This window comes from Molothrus aeneus, chromosome 1, assembly GCF_037042795.1.
Source record: "Molothrus aeneus isolate 106 chromosome 1, BPBGC_Maene_1.0, whole genome shotgun sequence".
In the NCBI taxonomy this organism is placed as follows: domain Eukaryota; kingdom Metazoa; phylum Chordata; class Aves; order Passeriformes; family Icteridae; genus Molothrus; species Molothrus aeneus.
This window is the reverse complement of record NC_089646.1, coordinates 15458466-15480752: the sequence shown is the minus strand read 5'-3', so window position 1 is coordinate 15480752 and position 22287 is coordinate 15458466. Positions and strand designations below refer to the sequence as shown.

Sequence of the window (22287 nt, the reverse complement as noted above, 5' to 3'; positions counted from 1 at the left end):
ATGACTGACACTCTTTCTGGCAATTCATGTGTGTAGTGATTAACACACATACTTTCTAGGTCTGCATCTTCAGAATTTTCAGTAGCTCTGTAGACTCTGAAGATCCAGGTATTTGCTGGAGACAAAATCCAAAATTAAGACTCCTCTAAGGTTAAAAACCCAAACCCAAATCCACATGATTTTCTTTCTGCCCCTCCCTCACTTCCCTCACATTGTAATGGAAGTCAGCATCCTTACTAAGTTTGTAATATATTTGTTTTGTGTATCAAATTTATATAGTTTGTAATATTTGTTTTGTGTATCAAATTTTACTTGTGGCTTCATTGTGGTATTTATTAATTTCCTGCCCAGGTCTCCTTTAATATGTTGTTGTGGTATTTTCTACCAACTTTTCATCCCAGAGGTGGCTGTGCTGACAATGGGTAGAGACTGGAAGAAATGAAAGAAACTTCTTCAGTGTTTTTCTTTAAAGCATTCAAAGGCTTTGACAGATGAGGAAATGACACTGAATAGACTTGTATGTTGTTATTTCTATTGAATATTTTGGAATTCTAGGGAAAAATCAGAGTATTTAATCTTGATTATCATGGCTTGCAGTCCTATTGTCTGGCTGTCCAGCTCTTTTTCCTGATAAATGGAGAGGAAGTGTTACTGCAGAAGGCTGCAGAAATAGATGGAACTAGAGGGAAGAAGTGGGGGGCTCTCATAGCCCTAGTCCTTGTACAAATCTTTTCTTGGCTTGTCTTTGTCCTTCTGGCTGATGTCTGCTGATCCTGGTAAATGCTGAAAGCTACAAAGTCTCTATATTAGAGTGTCCCCTGCAGTCACAATAGTTTTTATATAAAATGACTTATTTATTTAGTCTGATTGATTTTTAAGAAAATAAAAAATAACAATAACTTCTTTGCATCTTGAAAGGAGAAGAATGTTTATGTTCACAAGCTGGTACATACTTTTGCATTTTCCTTCTGTGGTTCTCTGATCTAGAGTGGTATTAAAGCTTGAGATTTTAATTTGTTTTTTTCAATTCTAGCAGCTAGGTTGTGAAGAAAAATGATGAATAGTATCAACTTGGAAGTAATTCTAGAGTTGACAGTCCCATGCACTAAAAATACATCTATGTTTGACTTCTATGCAATGTAATCCCTGAAATGTTGATAGTTTTTAAAGATAACTATATTAAAGTAACAGTCCTTTGGCCTGACCTAGCTACAGCAGAGTATGTAAATTCAGTTTCTTCCCTACCTAAAGTACCATCATCAATCTGTCTGTGTGAGAGGAGCACTGAGATAGGGCACCTTCTGCTTCTAATCACTCCAGCTGTCGGCTGCCAACCTCCAAAGCAAGAAAGGAAAGCTAAGGGTGACATAGGGGGGAAAAAAAAAAAAGAGGGAGTGGTAGAGATGACCAGTCCTTGGAAAAATATTTAGTAGAGCAAGCTGACTTAAGAACTAAAACGAGCAGCCTCTGGAGACACTGCTAATCCTGCCTGGGGAGCTGAGTTACTGTAAAGACTGATTAGGAATCACCCACTGAAGTTACACCACTTCTCTGTTTTTCCCTGTGCCACCTGCAGATTTGCACACCTGGAAACATCTGCTCACAGTCAGTAGTGATGTCACCTGTGTAGCAAGTCATGGTTCAAAAGAACAAGGCCTGGAAAATTATTTCTTACATAGAGTGGATAGTTGGCTTTGGGTAGAGGAGTGCCATCTGCCCTGGCTGGTAGTCTCAGGAAGAGGTCAAAGAGCACAGAGCAAAACCTTGTGCTCACAGTGTAATGGGGCAGCAAGACAATGAAGCACTGCAGGGTCACTAAGTGCGTGTGACTTCACTGCAGTAGCTTGTTCCCTGCTCCCTTCCCCTGCATCTGGCAGCTGAAATGTTCCACCAGTCTTTAGCTATGTCTCTAGCAGGTTTTTTTTAACCTCTCTTTCTTTCTTTCTTTCCCCCAAAAAGCAAAGAATGGCAGATAACCAGGAGAGTCAGATGACCATTGAGGAGAGGAAACACCTGATTACAGCTCGAGAAGAAGCCTGGAAGTCCAAGGGGAAAGGAGCAGCCAATGACTCCACACAGTTCACTGTGGCTGGCCGAATGGTAAAAAAAGGTCAGTGATGAAATGATCCCAATATAAATAAGACACCTCTTATCTGTCTAGTCAAAATAAAGTCAGACTAAAGCAATGCAGAAACAGCATCTGTATTTAGCAAGAGGAAGACAGTTTATCTTCAACTGAGTAATTGTGTCATGAGGCTGTTCACTTTAGTACATTGTGGGCATGGTATTGATCCATTTTATTCTGCATTGTTGCACTGCCATCCACTTATCACTGGATTCTGTCTGGCTGGTGGAAATTACCACTTGAACAGGGATATACGTTTTGGTTTTCCTTCTAATACAACCCACAGGACATAGTTAGATTATTCTTTTTTACTTCCTTTGAAAACCCAGCTGCACTGTCTTGAGAATAGTTGTGAAATCAAGTTGTTTCTGTTGCTGGCATTTCCCCCACTCCTAGGATCACTGGGAATATTTAGCAAACAAGTATTGTCTTTATGGATGCTGTCTTGGACAACAGCTTGAAGTGTTATGTTTGGCTGAAGATTCCCTGGTTCTGCATAAAACCACAGAGTAGAAATGACAAGGGAGCAATGTTGACTTTTTTGGGATCTCTTGAATTCAGCCACTGTTTCCAGATCTAATCATTCTTCTGAAGTGGACAGGAGTCTCTGAAGGCTGGACATGGTAGGAATGCAGCTGTTCACACAGCATGCCTGGGAAGATGATAGCTTTGGGAAGAAGGCACCTAAAATGATCTTTTGTGCTTAATGACTACTAGGTTTTGGGTTGTTACAAGAACTTGGTTATTAAACACAACAACAATGAACCTTCAATTAAATTACAACCATGAGAAAAAGTTCACTGTAGGGCAAGGGCAATACTGCAACAGGAGTAAATGCTTGCAATCCAAGCCACAATCTGTTGGCAGAAAAACAGTCAAACAGTATCAGGAATTACCTCTGTTAGTAACATATTTTAGCTGCTGCTTACATTTTACATAGTTTTGCTGCTAGAAATGACAGTTGGTCACTATTTAAAGAGTAACCCTTTTTGGAGGGTCACTAAAAAAAACTGTTTAGTTGTCCACAGACCTGCTCTTTGAGTTTTGGGGTTTTTTGTTTTGTTTTGTTTTTTTGCAAATAGATTGGTCTTTGGAAAAGAAAAGAAGGGAAAGAAGAGCATTTGCTCTTCTTAATACGAAAAAAGAATTATCTTGCAAGGATCTCTTTAGGTGCTATGATGATTCTTTTGAAGAAGCAAGGTAATGCCATGATAATGAAATCAATAAAAGTAGCCCAAGTGGGATTTTAGTTAGATGTGTACTGATTTATATCCTCAAAGAATAAATTATCATTATGAGTTTTTAATTTAAGAGATTATGAGAAAGCAATGTAAAATACCATCTTTGTTATATGCATGTGCACAGATGCTGTATTTTAATTGCTTCTTATGGCTGAAAATTATCCAGTCCTAATTGGAAGGTGGTCCTTTCCTAAGCAGTTCTCAGTGTGGTCTTGTGGATTATGTACTGGTAGAGCTGCTTAAGAGCTATGTCCTCTTGAGTGTGTCTTGAGGAAGGCTTAACCCACTGACTTAAAACCTGCTGGAATTTTGAGTCTCTTAGGTAACAGAGAAAAAAAAATGCTTTTGGAAAAGCTACCTAGTAATATAACCTAGTAATTTAACTTGAATTTAACAATTATGATAATTATATTGCACTACGACTTGCAGTAAAGATAGAGGAAACAAGTTTAGTATATGTTCTCCCAGCACAATATTGGTTTAATCTGATCAAAATAACTAAAGGCTTAAGCTTACATGGCTCAGTAATTAGTAAACTATGGCTAAGTGGAAAATAGATAATAGAGAACAGTGTAAATGTCTGTTTCTCCATTTACTGAAAGTCTAGGCAGCAAAAGTTAATAGGTGCAATTGTTTGCCTCAGTATGCTTTTCTACCTAATAAAACCCACGACTCCTATAGAGTGCAGTTCTCTTACTAGAGCAGTGTAGATTCACATGAAAATTAAAACTAAAAAATCCATCCTTATTTTACCCACTGGGTCCAGAATGAATCGCTTTATGATAGTTACTGAAAAGGATGGAGGAGAGTACAACAAAAGGAGAGGGTAGTGCTTGATATGGTGGAGATTCTAACTTCCATTTCTACTTCAATTTTCATGTATACTTAAAAACCCAACAGGGCCCAAGAATTACTGTGAAATCCAGGGACAGCATTCACAAGTCAGATGAATCATGTACTAATAGAGATGCGCTTAAATTTAAAAAAGGGAGCAAGAGGGTGGTAGAGGTGAAGGTGCCTAGCAAGATCATGGTGACTTCCCTGCTAAACTTATCCTTTTTTTCAGAACACTTCTGTATTTTTAAAATGTAGCTTGTGGTACAGCTGGAGCCCAAAATGTAGACCAGATAAACTGCTGCTACCTTGAAAAGGAGCAAAATTAATATATTCCAGAGATAGCCTATATCTTGTGTTAGCTTGCTAAGAGACACTTGGAAATGAAGCTTTGTTCTTGTGAATGGGGTGGTTTCTGATGCTACTGTTGATTAAAGGAGCAGGCAGGGCCCTCTGCCATCTCTAATACAATGGCTGGGGAAGTGTGCTGGCCTGTAGGAAGCAACCAGGCTCATCTGCTTTCCCCAAATAGCCTCTCTGTCATCACTGTTGGAAGCACAGGCTGACTCATGGCTGCATTTCCTCTGTTCTGTGTCCCTGTGCTGCAGGCCTGGCTTCTCCAAGTGCACTAACACCAGCAGCATCCCCTTTCCGGCAGAAGTCTACCACTCCAGTTACAAAGCCCTTGGAAGGTAAGGAATAAAAATGGCTGAAATATGTTCAGGCTTATTTACTTCCTGTCAATTAACAGGTTTTACTTTCTGGTTTGCTTAGAAATTGAAGCCAGGCCTGACATGCAGTTGGAATCAGATATGAAGCTTGACAAGTTGGAGTCATTCTTGGGAAGGCTGAATAACAAAGGTTGGTAGAGTTACGAAGGGTGGCAGTGTATCCACTCTCTGACTTTAGTAAATTGATTAAAGTGCCCCTTAGTTAAAATATCTGGTAGCAGAAACTGAATATTTCTTTGCTCAGACTGCAGTTACTGAAAATTTTATTTTTGTGATTCAGTCTTTGCTAGATTTTAAGAAAAGCCTTTCACAATTGTATTACAAGTGTGCAGTAGAATAAATCACAGATGCCTAAATAACTTTCTTAATTCTCTGGAAACAGGAATGTACACATCCTCCTGTAGGGCAGAATTTCCTAAGAGCACACAGCCAGTCTGAACCATATTGCCATATACAGTGAAACATCTATAAATGTAGTTGAGTCCTATTAAAATCAAAATAGGATACTAAGCTGCTCCCAAGCACAATTCATTCACTTTCCTGCTTTTTTGAAAATTGACTCTCTGTAGCAGCTCATCAGCTTCCCTGCACAGCCTGTTGGCTGTTTATGAAGCTCTCTAGAGTTGTCTGGTGTTTTCATCTCATACATCTGTCCTCCTTTGTAAGACAAAAATCTTTATTACATCTTTATGTAATTTGTAGTGTAACAGATACCATAAACAAATGTATTCACATTTCAGTACAGGAGGCACTAGCATAGAATAATGACTGTGCCACACTCACTAGTCTGAAGTAGTGACTTTTCCCCTTGTGATTCTAGATCTTTTCAAAGGCAGGAATTACACAGTTGGAGGCAAGATGGAATATACAAAACCCTAAAATGCTTACATCATCATACTATAGCAACTCATTTATAATGTCCAAGTTTTCATTTAGCCTTATTTCCCTACCATTTTGTATAATGGTTATTGCATATGAGTTACAGTTTGCTGTTTTACTATTCTTTATCAACACACTTTTCTACCATCAATTAAAAAAAACTAACACACAAAAACCCCAACAAAAACCAAAATACCACCACCACACTGAAAAAAAATTACCCAGGCAACTACCAAATGTTGCAGACATCTTTTCACTAAAAATCCTTTCTTTAGGATTTTTCCTTCTGAGAAGCTAAGAGGCCTCAGAGACAGAATGTAAACAATGGTTATCTGCTGCTGTGGAATGCAACAGGTCCACCTGTGGTTGGTCCATCTTGGATGTTTATAATTAATGGCCAAGGACCGAGCTGTCTCGGACAGAGTCCAAGAGAGCTGCCTATGTTATCATTCTCTTCTTTTCTATTCTTAGCTTAGCTAGCTTAAGAAGAAACCTTTCCCTTCTTTTTCTTTTTACTATAGTTATAATGTAATATATATATATCATAAAATAATAAATCAAACCTTCTGAACGTAGAGTCAACATTCTCATCTCTTCCCTCATCCAAGAACCCCTGTGACCACGGTCACAACCAAACAAGCCATTACTTTTTACATTTACCTTTTCTAGACTTAGAAACTCTAGTATGGTTATTTACTGGGTGAGGTGGTTTTTTCTTACAGTTGCTGGGATGCAAGAGACAGTGCTGACAGTTACAGGAAGATCTGTGAAAGAGGTGATGAAGCTGGATGATGATGAAACATTTTCCAAATTTTATCGCCATGTGGATTTCCCTTCCTCCTCAGTGCCTTTGGACTTTGATGAGGACTTCGATGCCATCTTTGATCCTTATGCACCAAAGTAAGAATTACTTTTCCCCCATTGTTTTGAATGCTGACACAAGGGCAGTGTTCAAAATGTTCAGCTCTAAGTCATCCTTATTGGGCACGTTCATTTCTTCTGAAATCATGCTCCTGCCTGAATTGAGGAACTGATCCTGATTTCTTGTCATTGGATGATTCTCACTAGAAAAATTACCTGATGTTTATAAACACTACTTGTTTTTCAGGTTGACATCTTCTGTAGCAGAGCACAAACGTGCAGTTAGGCCCACACGCAGAGTCCAGTCCTCAAGAAACCCCCTGAAAATGCTTGCAGCAAGACAAGATATCCTTCATGAATATACTGAACAAAGACTGAATGTTGCCTTTATGGAGTCAAAGCGAATGAAAGTAGAAAAAAGTAAGCTAGCAGGATGATTTGTACAAGACACCATCTTGCCTTTGTAATTAAAAAAGAAAAAAAATCTCAATGCAAAAAACGGAACTGAAGGAATGGAATGTATTCTCTGAGTGGCGATAAATTGATTGAGGTATAAGGTGAAATGTAGACTGCATAGGAGACCTGGAGAGAAGGGCATGTGTGATTCCCTCACAGAAAGCTACCTATAGCCACCTCCTGTACACAGATTTAATTATTTATTTTTAGCACAATCACCTTGTACAGAGAGAGAGAGAGAGCCACAATGGCTGCAGGGTGTGCAGGGTGAGGACAGGAGATCAAGGAAAGCAGATCCAACCTCATCGTGCTGGGGTGAGAGCTGGCAAGAGTAAATGAATTTTTGTTCAGAGGCACTGGACTCAATTTTGGGTCCTAATTTTCTCTCAGAAAGTGAAATTAGTCTTCTTGACTCCTTCTGATTAATTTCCATAAAGGATCAGTGCTTCGTGGGAGGGCTTACAAGGTGTTTTACTTGTGAATTTTCTTTTTCCTGACAACCAGACAGACAGCAAAGACATCATTGTAAAATTTATTCAAAGATTTGTCCAACCACTCTTACATATTGGGGTACAAGTTTTCCTTACTGCACTTGAGTAAAGAAAGATCATCTTTAACTATTGATTGTATTGATGAAAACACTAACTATATATGTAATAATTTGTTGCCAGCTCATGAGAAGGATTTCCCTGAATTATAAATTCAAAAAGTGTCTTGTCTTTGGTTGAGCAATAAACAAAAGTAGCCAAGAATCTGGACTGTAAGTTTACAGTAAAACCTGGCTAAGACTTTGAAATGTAAATGGATGTTGCATCACACTGTCTCAGCCAAATTTTAAGGGAATTACAGTTAATTAACCTTGTCTCTGTGCTGTCTTTTATTATTAATTACTTAAAAGGCATTGAAGATCTGCACAGTACTTCACAAAACATTGAGTAGGATGGTTCCTAGCAAAGCTGGTATTCATGCCAAATAGCATAATTCCGACACTGACAGTGTACTCTTGCATATCTAGAAATAAAGATAATCCTAAACCTACAAATCTTTTGGGGTAGTGGTTAATCTGCCTTTCCTGTTGCTATGGAGAAGAAGAAAAACTGGAAATAATGGGCAGAAATTATTTTCTTAATCCAACAACCAATTTTTTATTATATTTTTTTAAATTTTTCATCTGTCTGTCTTTCCTCCAATTTCTTTTTATGTACAAGTGTCTACAAATTCAAATTTCTCAGAAGTAGCACTTGCTGGCCTGGCAAGCAAGGAGAACTTCAGCAACATTAGCCTGCGGAGTGTTAATCTAACAGAGCAAAACTCTAACAACAGTGCTGTGCCATACAAGAAGCTAATGCTCCTGCAAATTAAAGGTATGCTGGAACTGCTTTTACTTTCCATAAATAATAGGCTGAATGTAACATGTGGAAGTCACTACCACATTTAGATGCTTAGCTTGTTCTAAATCTTCAGGATCCCAAAACCTGAAAAAAATAAATGGTAATTGTGTAAAAAAAGTTAAATCTTACAAATAGGTTTGCATTGGCCCACTGGTGTGTGTTTCCCAAAGAGAAAACAGAATATTTCAGAATATTTCAATATAAATTCTGGCTATCCCCTGTGGAAATGTTTAACTGTCCTATTCTTCCAGTGCTCAATATAATTTGGAAATGACGTGACAGTGTTCTTGCTCCACTTCCCCTTACAGTGCATAGTAGCATATCTGATTCTGCAAATAGCTAGGTTTTGGAAAGAAAAATTCTTAAAATCCTAAATTCTTAAAACTTTTTACTGCCTAACTGCCTACAGAAATTGTGCTATGACTTCACTTAAGCAAATGTAAAAGGTTCTGGAATTTTGCTGCTGTCTGCCATTTACTTAATTCATTTCTTTCCAGAAGGACACAGAGTTGTTAAAGCAAGAACAGGAAATAATAGAAATATTAGTTGATAGGAGACAACATTTATTTTGTTTCCTGTGAGTAAACTTTTTTTCCACAGTAGTAGTCTTTTAATTATTCTTAGACAGTCTGTTCCTACATATTTTGCTAAACGTGCTGGGATTGTTTGTGTTTCATTCAAAACAAATTAGATTGTGGCATTTTATAGTAGTAGTTGAAGGAATATAATTAGCTTTGTTTTCTCTTTAGGAAGAAGACATGTTCAAACAAGATTAGTTGAACCAAGAGCCTCATCACTGAACAGCGGAGACTGTTTCCTGTTGTTAACTCCACATTTATGTTTCTTGTGGGTAGGAGAGTTTGCAAATGTCATAGAAAAAGCAAAGGTCAGTACTGTTGTGAGGTTTTATTTATTATTTATTTTTAGAACCTTTGCAGTATATGTCTCTGATAAAATTGAGCCTTAGTGCCAATTCTCTCAAAAAGTGGCATGTAATTGATAGTCTGTGACAGGGAGATATGCAGGATTCCTGAAAATATGTTTTAGGTCATGCACTGAATGAAAGCTGGCATTTGTGAACTAGTGTGTAGTTTGTGAAGCTGCAAGAGAAAAAAGGATATCCTCAGGATACAGACTAAACTAAAAAAAAAAATTAGTCTGAATTGCAGGATGTCCTTTTCATTCCCATGTCCACTGAGATCACTCTTGCTTTAAGGCAAATGAAAGAATGAATGCATTTATGTAAAATTTTTTTCTAGTGTCTGTTTATTTAGTGCAATAAATAATAACAATTTCTTCTGCTATTTGCTGTATTATATCTCATTTGCCTTCTCACTGAGCAAGAATATTGCACAAGTATTTCAAAGACTTAAGCAATTCTGTTCAGATAACTGTTAATCTCTTAGGCTTCAGAACTTGCAACTTTAATTCAGACAAAGAGGGAACTTGGCTGTAGAGCTTCTTATATACAGACTATAGAAGAAGGAATAAATACCCATACCCACGCAGCCAAAGACTTCTGGAAACTCCTTGGTGGACAGACAAATTACCAGTGTAAGCATTGTTATAGTTACAGTATCTGATGCTCTACCACAATAAAATAGTAGAGTTGGTTCTCTTTAGTAAAGATAGTTGGAGTTAATTTTTTTTTTGTTATTTTTGACAATCTTTCCCTTAAGCCGCTGGAAGTCCTGAAGAAGATGAAATGTACGAAGCCGCAATAATAGAAACAAATTGCATTTACCGCCTCGTAGAGGATAAACTCATTCCTGAGGATGACTACTGGGGAAAGGTGCCAAAATGTACCCTGCTACAACCAAAAGAGGTATTGTACCACTAACTGCTCCTGTGGTAAGTGTAGGAATATGCAACTGGTAATGACTTGTAGTGACTGCAAATGTTCATGGAGAGGATCACTGAAAGCTGGGTCCTCTTTGTTTCTGAAAGGCTTCTGCACACTTTACTGTCCAGAGTGTGCTGCAAGATCTCAAGAAATTAGTTCATATTATCTTCAAAGTAAAATACCATTTTAGGAAGTGTAAATCTTTTTTGTCAACAGTGGCTTACCCCAGAGTCATGAAGCGCAAAACAAGTAGCACTTTGGAAAAACAAAACAAAATAAAACCTGCTTTTATTTCTATCCCTAGCTGACTTTTCCAACAACCATTTCACCCATCTAAGTCAGAATGAGAGCAAGTTTCTAAAATGAGGACATGATGCATTTTCTTGAAAGTATTGAAGTCACTGCCTTTTTGCCTATATTGTAAGTTCTGTTAGCCTTCCCTGGCTGTAGGACAAGGCATAGGTCTAAATGTCAGAGAAAGCTGCTGAAACTGGACAGCTATCAGTCATGCAAAAGAACCAGATTTTTAGCAGTAAGAGCTCTCTATTCTGCTAGTGACTTCAGCCACCTAATGCACCTCAAAGCATTCCCCCTGCTTGCTTCCAGTCATCCTCAAAAACTGGACATCACAATGCAGACCACTGGTCTGTCCTTACTTGCATTGCAGGGCGCCTTGTTACTGTCACTGCAGAAACTCATATTTGGAGGCGTTTCTGTTCAGCACAAGGAAACTGGAGGATCAGGGTACCACCTAACCTAATAGTAGGTTGATTTTTTTGTTGTTTTGTTTTGATTTTAGGTGCTGGTGTTTGATTTTGGCAGTGAAGTATATGTATGGCATGGAAAAGAAGTTACTTTAGCACAAAGAAAAGTGGCATTCCAGCTGGCAAAACACTTGTGGAATGGCACCTTTGACTACTCCAATTGTGATATAAATCCTCTGGACCCCGGAGAATGCAATCCCCTCATACCCAGGTATTGTAACTCAAATTAATCTCATTACAGATACATAGTTTTCTTGCCCTCTTTTCACAGTGTTTAATTTGATTCTATATCTTTTCTTCCCTTGCACAGAAAGGGACAAGGACGCCCAGACTGGGCTGTATTTGGCAGACTCACAGAACATAACGAGACGATACTGTTCAAAGAAAAATTTCTTGATTGGACAGAACTGAAGAAACTCAATGAGAAGAATTCTAGTGAATCCCTTCACCAGAAGGTGCATATAATAAGCATGCTAGGTATTTCAAACTAGATGACTTAGTTGGGATGGCAGTCAGGGAAGTTTGTGCTCAAGGATCAAGAGCACATTTTTTGTCTTGTGGGCTTTGACCTAGGGGTCAGAACATCACCTCCTACAGTGAACCCACAGAGTTGTTTTATATTATTGTTATTTATAGATTACAATATAACTATATCTTATGTGTTGTTTATATATTATATATAATAATATATTTATTGTTATTATTATTATTATTATTATTATTATTAATATATGAGCCAGGCAGCTCAATGAATACTGCTGAGGTGGCTCTGACAGGGCTTCAAATGATGACAAGATACTAAAGTACTGAAATACGCAGAAGTCAAAATGTTTGACTGGAACTGTGGGGCAAGGAGAAAAAAATGCTGTGTTCAAAGAAATCCCTTCTCTGTGTTTTCTGACAGGAAGAATCTAGATCTGACTCTAAACCATATGATGTCATGCTAATGGTAGCTGTGCCTCAAACAACTGTAGGCACGGTCTTGGATGGAATGAATATTGGCCGGGGTTACGGACTGGTAGAAGGAGAAGACGGGAGGCAGTTTGAAATTATCACTGCCTCTGTGGATGTCTGGCATATCCTGGAATTCGATTATAGTAGACTGCCTAAGCAAAGCATAGGGCAGTTCCATGAGGGAGACACATACGTGGTGAAGTGGAAGTACATGGTGAGCACTACAGGTTAGTGAACAATTCCATTTCATCCTGCTGAAACATGCAGAAATGCAGCTGAAACTCTGCTGTTGGTGATGACATCCAGACTTAGATTTCCATGGATGTGAGACAGTTTGAAAGGTTAGGGATGCTAATTTCGCCTTTCTAGGTCAATAAAATGTAAAGTTTTGTATTTTATTTAAAAGAAAACAGTAGAAAATAAGGAAGTTGTAGTTATTTTTGGTACACCAGATGTAATGCTTCCATCTCTGCTTTTACCCACCATTGGTGGTGTACATGTTCACAGGACAGTTCATTAAGCCCACAGCTTAACACCAAAATAGTTAGGCAGCTGGACTAATGGCAGTGGTCTGAATGTCTCACAAAAGAGATAGGCTTAGCAACAAGAAAAACCTTTGCTGGTTATGGAGATCAATAACAATGACGGGAAAAGCCCTTGCCAGCTCATTGCCCTTGCTATCCCTTCTGCTGTTGCTGGAAATGCTTTGATCTGGATTTGAGGCTCAGCAGTGTTCTGACAAAGAGCCTGAGAGCAGCAGGCAAAGCCTGAGAACCAGTCAGTTCAATGAGCCCACTGGAACTCTCCCTTCTGGCACTAAACTAAGAATAGGTGGTTTTTGTGATAAGTTAAAAACAAATAGTCTAAAACTGATTGTTCCAAATAGAGTTTATTAAAGTCAGTTGAAAGCACTTAACAGTTATACAGCTTCAGGCTTTTAGCCAAAAAATGTAGGTAGGTCTTAGTCAGGATCATTGAGATCAGATACTGGCAAATCCAAGAAAAATACAAAAGCTTGTAAGTGTTGGGAGAAGTGGGTAACACTAGTACTGAACTGTAAACAGATTTCTAATCCAAATGGATGAAAACATATTCCATCACTCCAAAACAGAATAAATTTTTATGTAGGAGGCAGTACTTTTATGGGCTGAATGTACAGATAAGAATGAAACCCATAAATTTTAAAGTAAGTAGTGTTTTAAGTATTCTCAACTTGAAAAAAACAGGATGCTTTCTCTTAAGTGTTTCACTTGGATGCTGCTCAGCACTGCTGGAATCAAGGCAGATGTTTTAACATTTTTTTTTCAAATCTGTTTTAAAACTCTTGGGTTTTTTAAAATCTTTGATTTCATTCTAACTGTTTATTCTCTATTCACTGTAAAGACTGCAATATTCTGTAAGTGGTTGTGTTGTGAATTTCACTTGCTGTAAACATCATTTGCTTATCATAACAAGTAAATGCCGACTCTTAAGGAGAAAAAAAAAAAAAGCAGCTCCTCTCCTGCTGCCAAAGAACAGTGTGTAATGTGGAAAATCAGCCATAATGCACTCTTCTGCTAACATTACTGGACAGGCCATTTCACATGCAAATTGGCTCAAATGCTGTCAGTTATTTTTCTCCAGATAGTAACAGGTCTTTCTACATCTCTTTCTCCAGCCAACACAGGCATCTCTGCCTGTGGGCTTACATCCACCTGAGGAGACAATGCCAGCTCTGCATGGGGACACTCTGGCTTGGAGACTTAATGTTCCTCCAATTGCACATTTTTTTCTTTCCTGTTCTGGATGGGATAGTGCTGAGCTGGCAAATGAGATGAAACCATGTGCCGTTTAAACCTATAGCCAGAATATTTTCTTCAGCATGTGCTCTCTGTTTCACAGTTGGAAGCAGACAAAAAGGAGAGCAACAACTACGGGCTGTTGGAAAAGAGAAATGTGTGTATTTCTTTTGGCAAGGAAGGCACTCCACAGTGAGTGAGAAAGGAACATCAGCTCTCATGACAGTGGAACTTGATGAAGAGAGAGGAGCACAGGTGAGCTTCCTAGATGGCAGACCTGGTAAGATCTGCCTGTCTGGATAGCCATGAACAGTAAACAGGAATTATCTTCTTTGCCTCCTCCCTTTCTGTAAACGTGTTCTTGCCATTACAAATACAGACCTCAGAATTACTTTTGACATTATTCCAATTGCCAGAGACACATAAGCTCCTTTTTGGACTGTCATTCCCAAATGCTGCTTCTAAGGATATTTCTGAAAAAGGCTGAAGAAGGTCTTTTCTCCCTTCTCTGCAGGAATAGGTGAAGCACAGTTGCACAAATTCATGCCATCCTTTCAAGTGCATGTTCAGATAGCAGGACTGTCTTCCTAGTGCTAAGGAGAAGCACTTTTTGCAGGCCAAGGCAAAAAAATACATTGGAAATTTTGAATTTGCTTACTCTGTAATTACATATTAATTGAATTGTTTGCAGAGATTTTAGGAAATGAAGGTGAAGCTGAGAGGTCAGGCTAATTTGCTTTGTCTTTAGGCAGACTTGGGCTTTCCTGTGGCTTCAATGTTACCAGCATACAAGATGGATGGTTTAAAGTTACTTTCTGTGCCTTGGTCCTGCTTTAATTAGATTTTTAACAGCAGCATAGAAATGACCAGAAAGACAGGAGTTCATAGAGGAGAAATATAAGGGCCCTTGATCAAGAGTGTGAGAGTCTCTGCAACACAGCTGATTAAGGAATTGGCTATATCAGTTTCATACTCCTTATGCAATGTTTAGTGAGCAAAGAACATGCATGTTATCTTAGAAACCAGTTTTATAGCAAATTTTGAACCTACTTCAATTCCTGTGTTATCTCCATAATGGTTTCAGTGAACATCAGTCAAGGTGGACAGCTTCTGTAAATATTCATAAAATTCAAAAAATGCATAGTTTAAACCAATTTAAATTAAAGTTCATTTGGTATTCCATTATCCTCTGAAACTCAATTGTTGGATTCCAGCTAGAGTTTCTTGTAATATGCAGGCCACATATGGAACCCATTGCATGCTGATATATGGTAATTTAAACAATAGTCAGCAGTTGTAAAGTAGAAGGAAAGCCATCTTTGTGGGTGGCCATAACTATATAATTTTTAATAATCCATAGAGACCAGTTTTCCTGAGTCTGTATACTTCTTTTATTTTTTTAATGAAGAGTGGTGCTTTCAATTTCCAGGTACAAGTCCTTCAAGGGAAAGAACCACCGTGCTTCTTGCAGTGTTTCCAAGGAGGGATGATTGTGCATGCTGGAAGAAGGGAAGAGGAAGAAGAAAATGCACAAAGTAAATTATTGTTAGTTAAGCGTTTCTGCCCCAAAATCCTTTTTTAGCTGTTGTGGAGAGCTTTGTATTCAGCCTCAACTACCCTACTCTGTAGAAAAGAAAAATGAATGCCATGAAACTTTTGAGACAGCTTTGCAATGCTTTGTTTCAAGGTAGCCTTTTTCTTCTTTGAGCAGAGAATGGATTTTGGCACCCTAGAGCATGTTGACTTGATTGTATTGATGGACATAGAATTTTCTTAGTTTGATTTTACTTAAGCCAAGTGCCCATTTGCTTTGAAGTATGTCCTTTTCTACACAGTCTGGGGAAGAAGAGTGTTTTTATGAGCAGTTCTTCTGCTCCAAAGAAAGCTCTAAGCTTTTATTACCCAGTCATTGCTTTTTGTAACATATTCCTTGGATGCAGAAGTTGAGGTAGGAGAATTTCAATGGAAGTGTAGCTTGGAGATGCTCCAGTTTTCACTTGACTGTGACCTTATGTTCCTAAGGTGCAGAGGGGAAAAGGAGCTGAAAAGGAGGAATACTGTGTTTGTTTCCCTTCTTCACCATATGAAACAGCAGAACTTGACTCTTCTGCTCTGTTAAGCTCTTCAGCTCTCAATACTTGTGCTCTTGTAGCAAGGTTTTAGAAGGCATCTCTTCTGCACAGGGTTTCTGAAGTAATGTTAGCCAAACCCAGTGCTTAGCTAGTTCATTCTATCACAATGTAGGCATGCAGTAGGTGAAATTCATCCAGTATGAGAACAACTGGTCCAGAGCAGAGGTTTTTAATTTTCAGTCCCATGTGATTTTATAATAGTGCTGCTCTGTTCCTGTCTGCTCCAGGTGATTGGAGGCTTTATTGCGTGCGAGGAGAAGTTCCCAATGAAGGAAACTTACTTGAAGTAGCATGTCACTGCAGCAGCCTGCGTTCCAGGACATCCATGATTGTTCTCAATATCAACAAAGCTCTCATCTACCTGTGGCATGGCTGCAAAGCACAGGCTCACACCAAGGATGTAGGAAGAACAGCAGCCAATAAAATAAAAGAACAGTGAGTGTCTGATCTATATTTTGGAGATGATTATACAGACTACCGATTTACTTGAAGCAGTCTTACTCAAAGAAAATTTGAAATAAATAAAGCTGTCCTCTAAGTACACATGCAGCATGTGCATGCTTCATCAGGAGGAGGAGTGAAGGCTGGTTGGTTTGGTAGAGTGGAGAAAACTCCTATCCTGTAATTGCTTTCACTGGAGGTCAAATGCATTTATTAATAAACTCATAGAATGGTTGGAAGGGACCTTAAAGATCATCTAACTCCAATCTCCCTGCCATGGGCAGAGATACCTTCCACTAGACCAGATTGCTCAAAGCCCCATGCAACCTGGCCTTGAACCCTTCCAGGGATTGGGCACCTACATTCTTCCTACTGTACTAAATACAGTTAAAACAAAGTCGTTTTCCATTTGGAGTGAGATGCTAAACAACTGAAAAGCAAATCAAAGCACATTCAATGGGAGGATTAGAATCCAGCCTTGTGAGTAAGGAAGGGGAAATTAACTTGGGAAAGCATGCAAGGAGGACAGCAGCCATTACAAAAGCAGGTAGTTACAATCCCTACTGAGAACTCCTGTGAGCATCTCCTTCACTCTGGGAATGGGATCCAAATGCTACAAGAATAGCTGTTGAAATTCCCTGTCTGGTTTTTGGATAATTTTTCAAAGTGCTTGTGTTGGCCTGAAGTGTGCAACAAGCCTGTAAGGTACTTTTGGGGTCCACTAATGTGAGTGGCCAGCAGGTTTGTGTGTTAGCTGTGTTTGGGGCAGGAGCAATATGAGTCCACTCTCTCTTTGTATTTTATAGGTGTCCACTGGAGGCAGGGCTGCACAGCAGCAGCAAGGTGACGATTCATGAATGTGATGAAGGGTCGGAGCCCTTGGGATTCTGGGACGCCTTGGGGAGGAGAGATCGGAAGGCCTATGACTGCATGTTGCAAGGTAGAGCTGCCTTCCTGGATTTGGCACTCACATTTTACTCTACTAGTCTGCAGTGTTGTCAGATATAATGTAAAGTTTTGAAGAATTTTTTAGTAGTTGAGTTCTTCAGAAAAAAGCTTCCAAAAATCTTACTGAGTTAAGTAATACTGTTCTAGAAGGAAATTACTGGAAAAACCAAATGTTTCATTTTGTTCTCCCCCGCTTCTGCTGCCCCTCTGTATTCAGGCAGCACAGAGCAATAGTTAACACTGTTACAAATATATTTTGCTTCTCTTCTGAAGGGATTTAAGAGGCAGTTCTCCTCACATTCCTGTCCAGCCTTTGCTTTGAAACTGCCAACAAAGGTAGCAGGGGAATTGATTTGCCAAGTGGAAAATTTGTCAGCTAACTCTGCGATGGGCTTGCTTCACTTAAGTTGCAGAACAGCGGGTTATGAAATGGCTGATAGTAACTAACCAGGATCAGATTCAGACTGATGGCAGCCAGCCCCTCAGCTCGACTTCTTTACAGCTGTTGCTAGTCCCTCAAGACATCTGGTTGTCTTTCCTGATTATTCAAAACCCAGGAAATTTAGAGTCATTTTTAAAGTGAATTGTTAGTTTTTACAATTAAGTCTTAACATTTTTTGTTGTGACTCTTCTTAATTTTTGTTTTTTAAAGATCCTGGAAAGTTTAATTTCACACCCCGCCTGTTCAGCCTCAGTAGTTCATCAGGAGAATTCTCAGCCACTGAGTATGTATACCCTTCAAGAGACCCTGCTGTCATCAATTCCATGCCATTCTTGCAAGAGGATCTTTACACTGCCCCACAGCCAGGTATGTGCTTTAAAATACTTGAATAACAAGAAAACGGATGACTGTATCCTGCATTGGGCAGTGTCTTAGTGATTGTAAGCACTTCTAACTTGATATATCACAGGAAAATGTGTGCATGTGATGCTTATACAGTGCTAAGCAGTAACAGTAATTTTTCCATGATGAAGATGCTGAAAAATAATCAAGTGTATGTATGTATGTATGCCAGAAGCTTGCTGTAAAAATACATTATTTATATCAGAGAATCAAAGTCCAGCTGAAGTTTAGCTGGATAATTAAAAAAGGAATTGGTAAGATGTGAAATGATCCTGTTGTGATGCTGGCAAGCACATAAGACTGGGGTTGTTCAGGGGATTACAAAAACTAGTAAGTGGCTAATGATGGATTTGCTATTTTCTGACTGTGTAGCACTCTTCCTTGTTGACAATCACCATGAAGTGTACCTGTGGCAAGGCTGGTGGCCTGTGGAGAACAAAATCACTGGATCAGCTCGAATCAGGTGGGCTACAGACAGGAAATGCGCCATGGAGACGGTGCTGCGGTACTGCAAAGGTAACAGACTGCTGTGCCTGCTCTGTGTGTCACACCTGTCCATGCCTTCTGTGCTGAGCTGAAAGGTGCTCCCCCAATGTTATCAATAAACACCAGTTCATTTAAGATACATTCCCCACTCTTTCTTAGCAAACCACTTGTCTAGGAACAGCGTTGTTCCCAAATTGCCAAGATACTCTACTGACTCTGCTCTCAGTGGAAAGGCTTTATTTATTGTGTTACACCTCAGAATCACAAGTTAACAGTTTAAACATTCTCACTTAAGCCTCCAAGCTTAAGCTTAGTTGGTTCTTGGCAGGACACTTCTGCTGAGCATACCAGGTTACTTTTACCTGAATTTGGCCTATTTCAGAGCATCACACTCTGCTTACTCTATTCTAAGTCTGCTTTTGTAAGATCAAAAAGGCATTGGGTTAGAAGTAGCTGTTGGGGATTTTCAGCATATATGTTTTAATCTTTGCAGTCAGATACAGTAAAAGACAGGTGTAAAAATACTGAAAAACATGTTAAAAGGTCCCATATTAATTAAAAAGAAATTCTGGAAAATTTATTCTTTCTGCCTTAAGCTGCTTCAGCTTTTCAGGAAAAATTAAATACCCTTAGGAGGTAAATTTGAATAGTGTGTGAAATTGCAAAATACTGTACCTCTTGTAATTTCTCCCTCCTTTTTTTTTTTTGTATTTTGACTGTTTTTAGGAAAAAATGTGAAGAAGCCCCCCAAATCCTATCTAATTCATGCTGGCCTAGAGCCTCTGACATTCACTAACATGTTCCCAAGTTGGGAGCACAGGGAAGACATCGCAGAGATCACAGAAATGGTAAATATTTTCATTGCATAATCTGTTTCCTATTGCTAGTAATTGTGCCTTACGTTGTCAGTAACATTGGTTGCTTCCACTGGCAAGCCCCAAGATCCAGAGGATATACTTAGAAAGCACAGTTCAGGAGTCTGCATAGGAAAAGAAAAAACCAACACCACAGCTAAATTCTGACTGGGAATGTGTATATCAGAGGCATTGCTTTTTTATTTTTCATGTAACTTCACATATTCGTTTTTTTTGTTAAAAACAGAAGGAAAGTGTTACCTGAATCATCTCTTAGAAAGAGATGTGCTGGAGTTTGAGCTTAACAGAATAGCTGCTTCAGTCATGCAGCAATGTGCAGTTCTGGTCTGTTCCCCAGATTTGAAGTGCACAGGAACAAAACACTTTTCAAAGGATCAGCTGTCTCCAAAGGCTTTGTTACTGACTTCCTCACCTGGGATTCAGAGTCACAGCCAAATTACATGGGGCTGCTTTAAATCTTTCAGTCAAAGGGCATCTCAACACAAATGACTTTTTCTGTTTTGTAAGTTTTCTACAGACGTCCTTAGTAGAAAATGCTGGCTTCATGACTAGAAACAGATTTCAGCCTTAAACTGAGATTCTGGGAGAACAGGATGTCCTTCTGCTAAGTGCAGACCTGTTTTTAGCTGTGAAATTTTTGTAGGGCAGCTCTGTTGGCCTGTGTGCACACCTGTACATACAGCTTTATGCTCAGGCAGGGCAGGTTATCCCATGCCATCTGCAGATGGCCATGGGCACAGCTGATGCTTTCAGCATTGTGATCCTGTTCTCTGTTTTCTCCTTTCAGGACGCTGAGGTTTCTAATCAGATAATACTTGTAGAGGACGTGCTAGCCAAGCTGTGTAAAACAGTGTATCCATTAGCAGATCTCTTAGCTAGGCCTCTGCCTGAGGGAGTTGATCCACTGAAGCTTGAAATTTACCTTTCAGATAAGGACTTTGAGGTAAGGAGAGGATAGGTGCACTGTTATTCTGTGCATCTATGCCTAACCATGCAAGAAGGTAATTTGCTGGTTGTGCTACTCATCAGTTGTTTTTGCTAATAGTACATCCTTTCATTTTAAATGCAGGTTGCATTAGAGATGACAAGAGAGGAGTACAATGCACTGCCATCTTGGAAGCAAGTTAACCTGAAGAAGGCAAAAGGACTTTTCTGAGCTGTGTTTATGGAAGTGAGCACTAAAGGGACGTCCACTCTCACTTTCTATGTCCTTTAGAAGAATTGTACCCTACATTTACAGAACAAATAAAAATAATCCGAAGTTATTAGTGACTACCTATCTGGAGGTGTGTAATATTATAATAAAAGGCCAAGAGAACTCTTTGAAAATGGAATTCAATTTTGACTCTTAAAGGTAATGTTTTTAAGCTCCATTCTCCTATGCACTTAAACAGTAGTTTCTTGAGCTACTGCTGCAGGTGTCCTTTGGCTATATCCAATACTTGCCATTTTTGTTTTTAAAGAAGTTCTCTTTGTAAAGTGTTATTTTGTTAGTTTGTGGATTACAAAGAATTTATATTTATATAAACACATAGAACAAGTATGTATTTAACAATGCAATATGTATTCACTTTCAAGACTTCCATGTCAAAACTACAGAAAAGTAGCTGGATGGCAGTTGCTTGTACTGAATTAGCTATACCACCAATATGTATCTCCTTTGCATTCTGAAAAGTTTCTCTTTGCAATAGTTAATGAATTGTTCTCAGTGCTGCTTCAGGTGCTAAACTGAACAAAGCATTTGTATTTATAGCATGGATTTCTTGAGAAACTATGCGAATCAACCTTTATACTTTATTATCCAAAAATGTATAGTGCCTTGTTTTTTGTGTACAGTTTATATACAAAAAAAAAAGATTGGTCTGCATTTTGAAGATGGCTTAGAATGGTCTCCTATGTTACTTTTATAATAGTAGAAATAAAAACATCTCAATTTCTAATCCTTGTTGTAAACATTAAACATGTCTTTTGTGATATAAGAACCGAAAGTAAAAGCTTCTGAATAAACTCTTAGCGATGCTCTGACTTGTCATTAATTTGTACTGTAATCTGTACTAGCATTGGAACCTCCCATAACATAGTATTTTCTCAAAATATTTTAACCTTTGATGTCTGTGGGTATTGTACAGAGTTATAATTTGAGAAGCAGATAATGTAGAAAATAATCAATGTATGAGATAAAGTTGGGCAAAATTTTATTGCTGAATGTTGGAACCTGTCAGTCACACAACTCTGTATTCTTTGGGTTTCCCTGTTTTATATATGAAACCAAAATTATTATGCTGGTTTTCAAAATTTGAAAAAATCTTTTCAACCTTTGTGCAATTGGGAGTAAAATTTGAATTGAAAATGAGCGTTGTGTCTATTCTTTACTCAGTTAATTAGGACATTGAATAGAATCTTTGAGTAAATATTTGCTTATGGTTTGAAATGTTTTTCAGGCATTGGCATTTCTATAACAAGCTGTGTGGTTCTCCTCTGTATCCAAGTGGGTTTCGCATTTTCATTACTGTCTGCATAGCTTTCCTTCTGCCCTGCAACCATTTAGAGCTGCTCATGGTGATATCTCAGGTTTTAGCTTTTCTTGGGGTGGTGCCTGTTGCTGCTCTTGTCATTCTCCTAGGCCAAGAGACTTGAAGTCGGATTTTTGAATGTGTGAGGTGTGGATTTCTGCAAGATCTGCAATAAGTATTGCTTCACCATT

At 38.7% G+C, this 22287-nt stretch overlaps 1 protein-coding gene across 1 annotated transcript in view; it reads left to right on the top strand.

Moving 5' to 3' along the window:
- The window catches only part of SVIL (supervillin), a 59746-nt gene extending 37810 nt beyond the window's left edge, over window positions 1-21936 (top strand). Inside the window, exons 15-35 of the mRNA XM_066551858.1 lie at window positions 1960-2110; window positions 4809-4892; window positions 4975-5061; window positions 6533-6710; window positions 6919-7091; window positions 8336-8491; window positions 9268-9404; window positions 9925-10072; window positions 10198-10343; window positions 11161-11336; window positions 11436-11580; window positions 12030-12306; window positions 13961-14112; window positions 15287-15392; window positions 16217-16424; window positions 17237-17370; window positions 18031-18186; window positions 18595-18738; window positions 19435-19556; window positions 20371-20526; window positions 20653-21936. Of these exons, the coding sequence (XP_066407955.1) occupies window positions 1960-2110; window positions 4809-4892; window positions 4975-5061; window positions 6533-6710; window positions 6919-7091; window positions 8336-8491; window positions 9268-9404; window positions 9925-10072; window positions 10198-10343; window positions 11161-11336; window positions 11436-11580; window positions 12030-12306; window positions 13961-14112; window positions 15287-15392; window positions 16217-16424; window positions 17237-17370; window positions 18031-18186; window positions 18595-18738; window positions 19435-19556; window positions 20371-20526; window positions 20653-20739 (3123 nt within the window). The 3' untranslated portion in view covers window positions 20740-21936. The remainder of the gene's footprint in view (window positions 1-1959; window positions 2111-4808; window positions 4893-4974; window positions 5062-6532; window positions 6711-6918; window positions 7092-8335; window positions 8492-9267; window positions 9405-9924; window positions 10073-10197; window positions 10344-11160; window positions 11337-11435; window positions 11581-12029; window positions 12307-13960; window positions 14113-15286; window positions 15393-16216; window positions 16425-17236; window positions 17371-18030; window positions 18187-18594; window positions 18739-19434; window positions 19557-20370; window positions 20527-20652) is intronic.
- The last annotated feature ends 351 nt before the right edge of the window (window positions 21937-22287 follow it).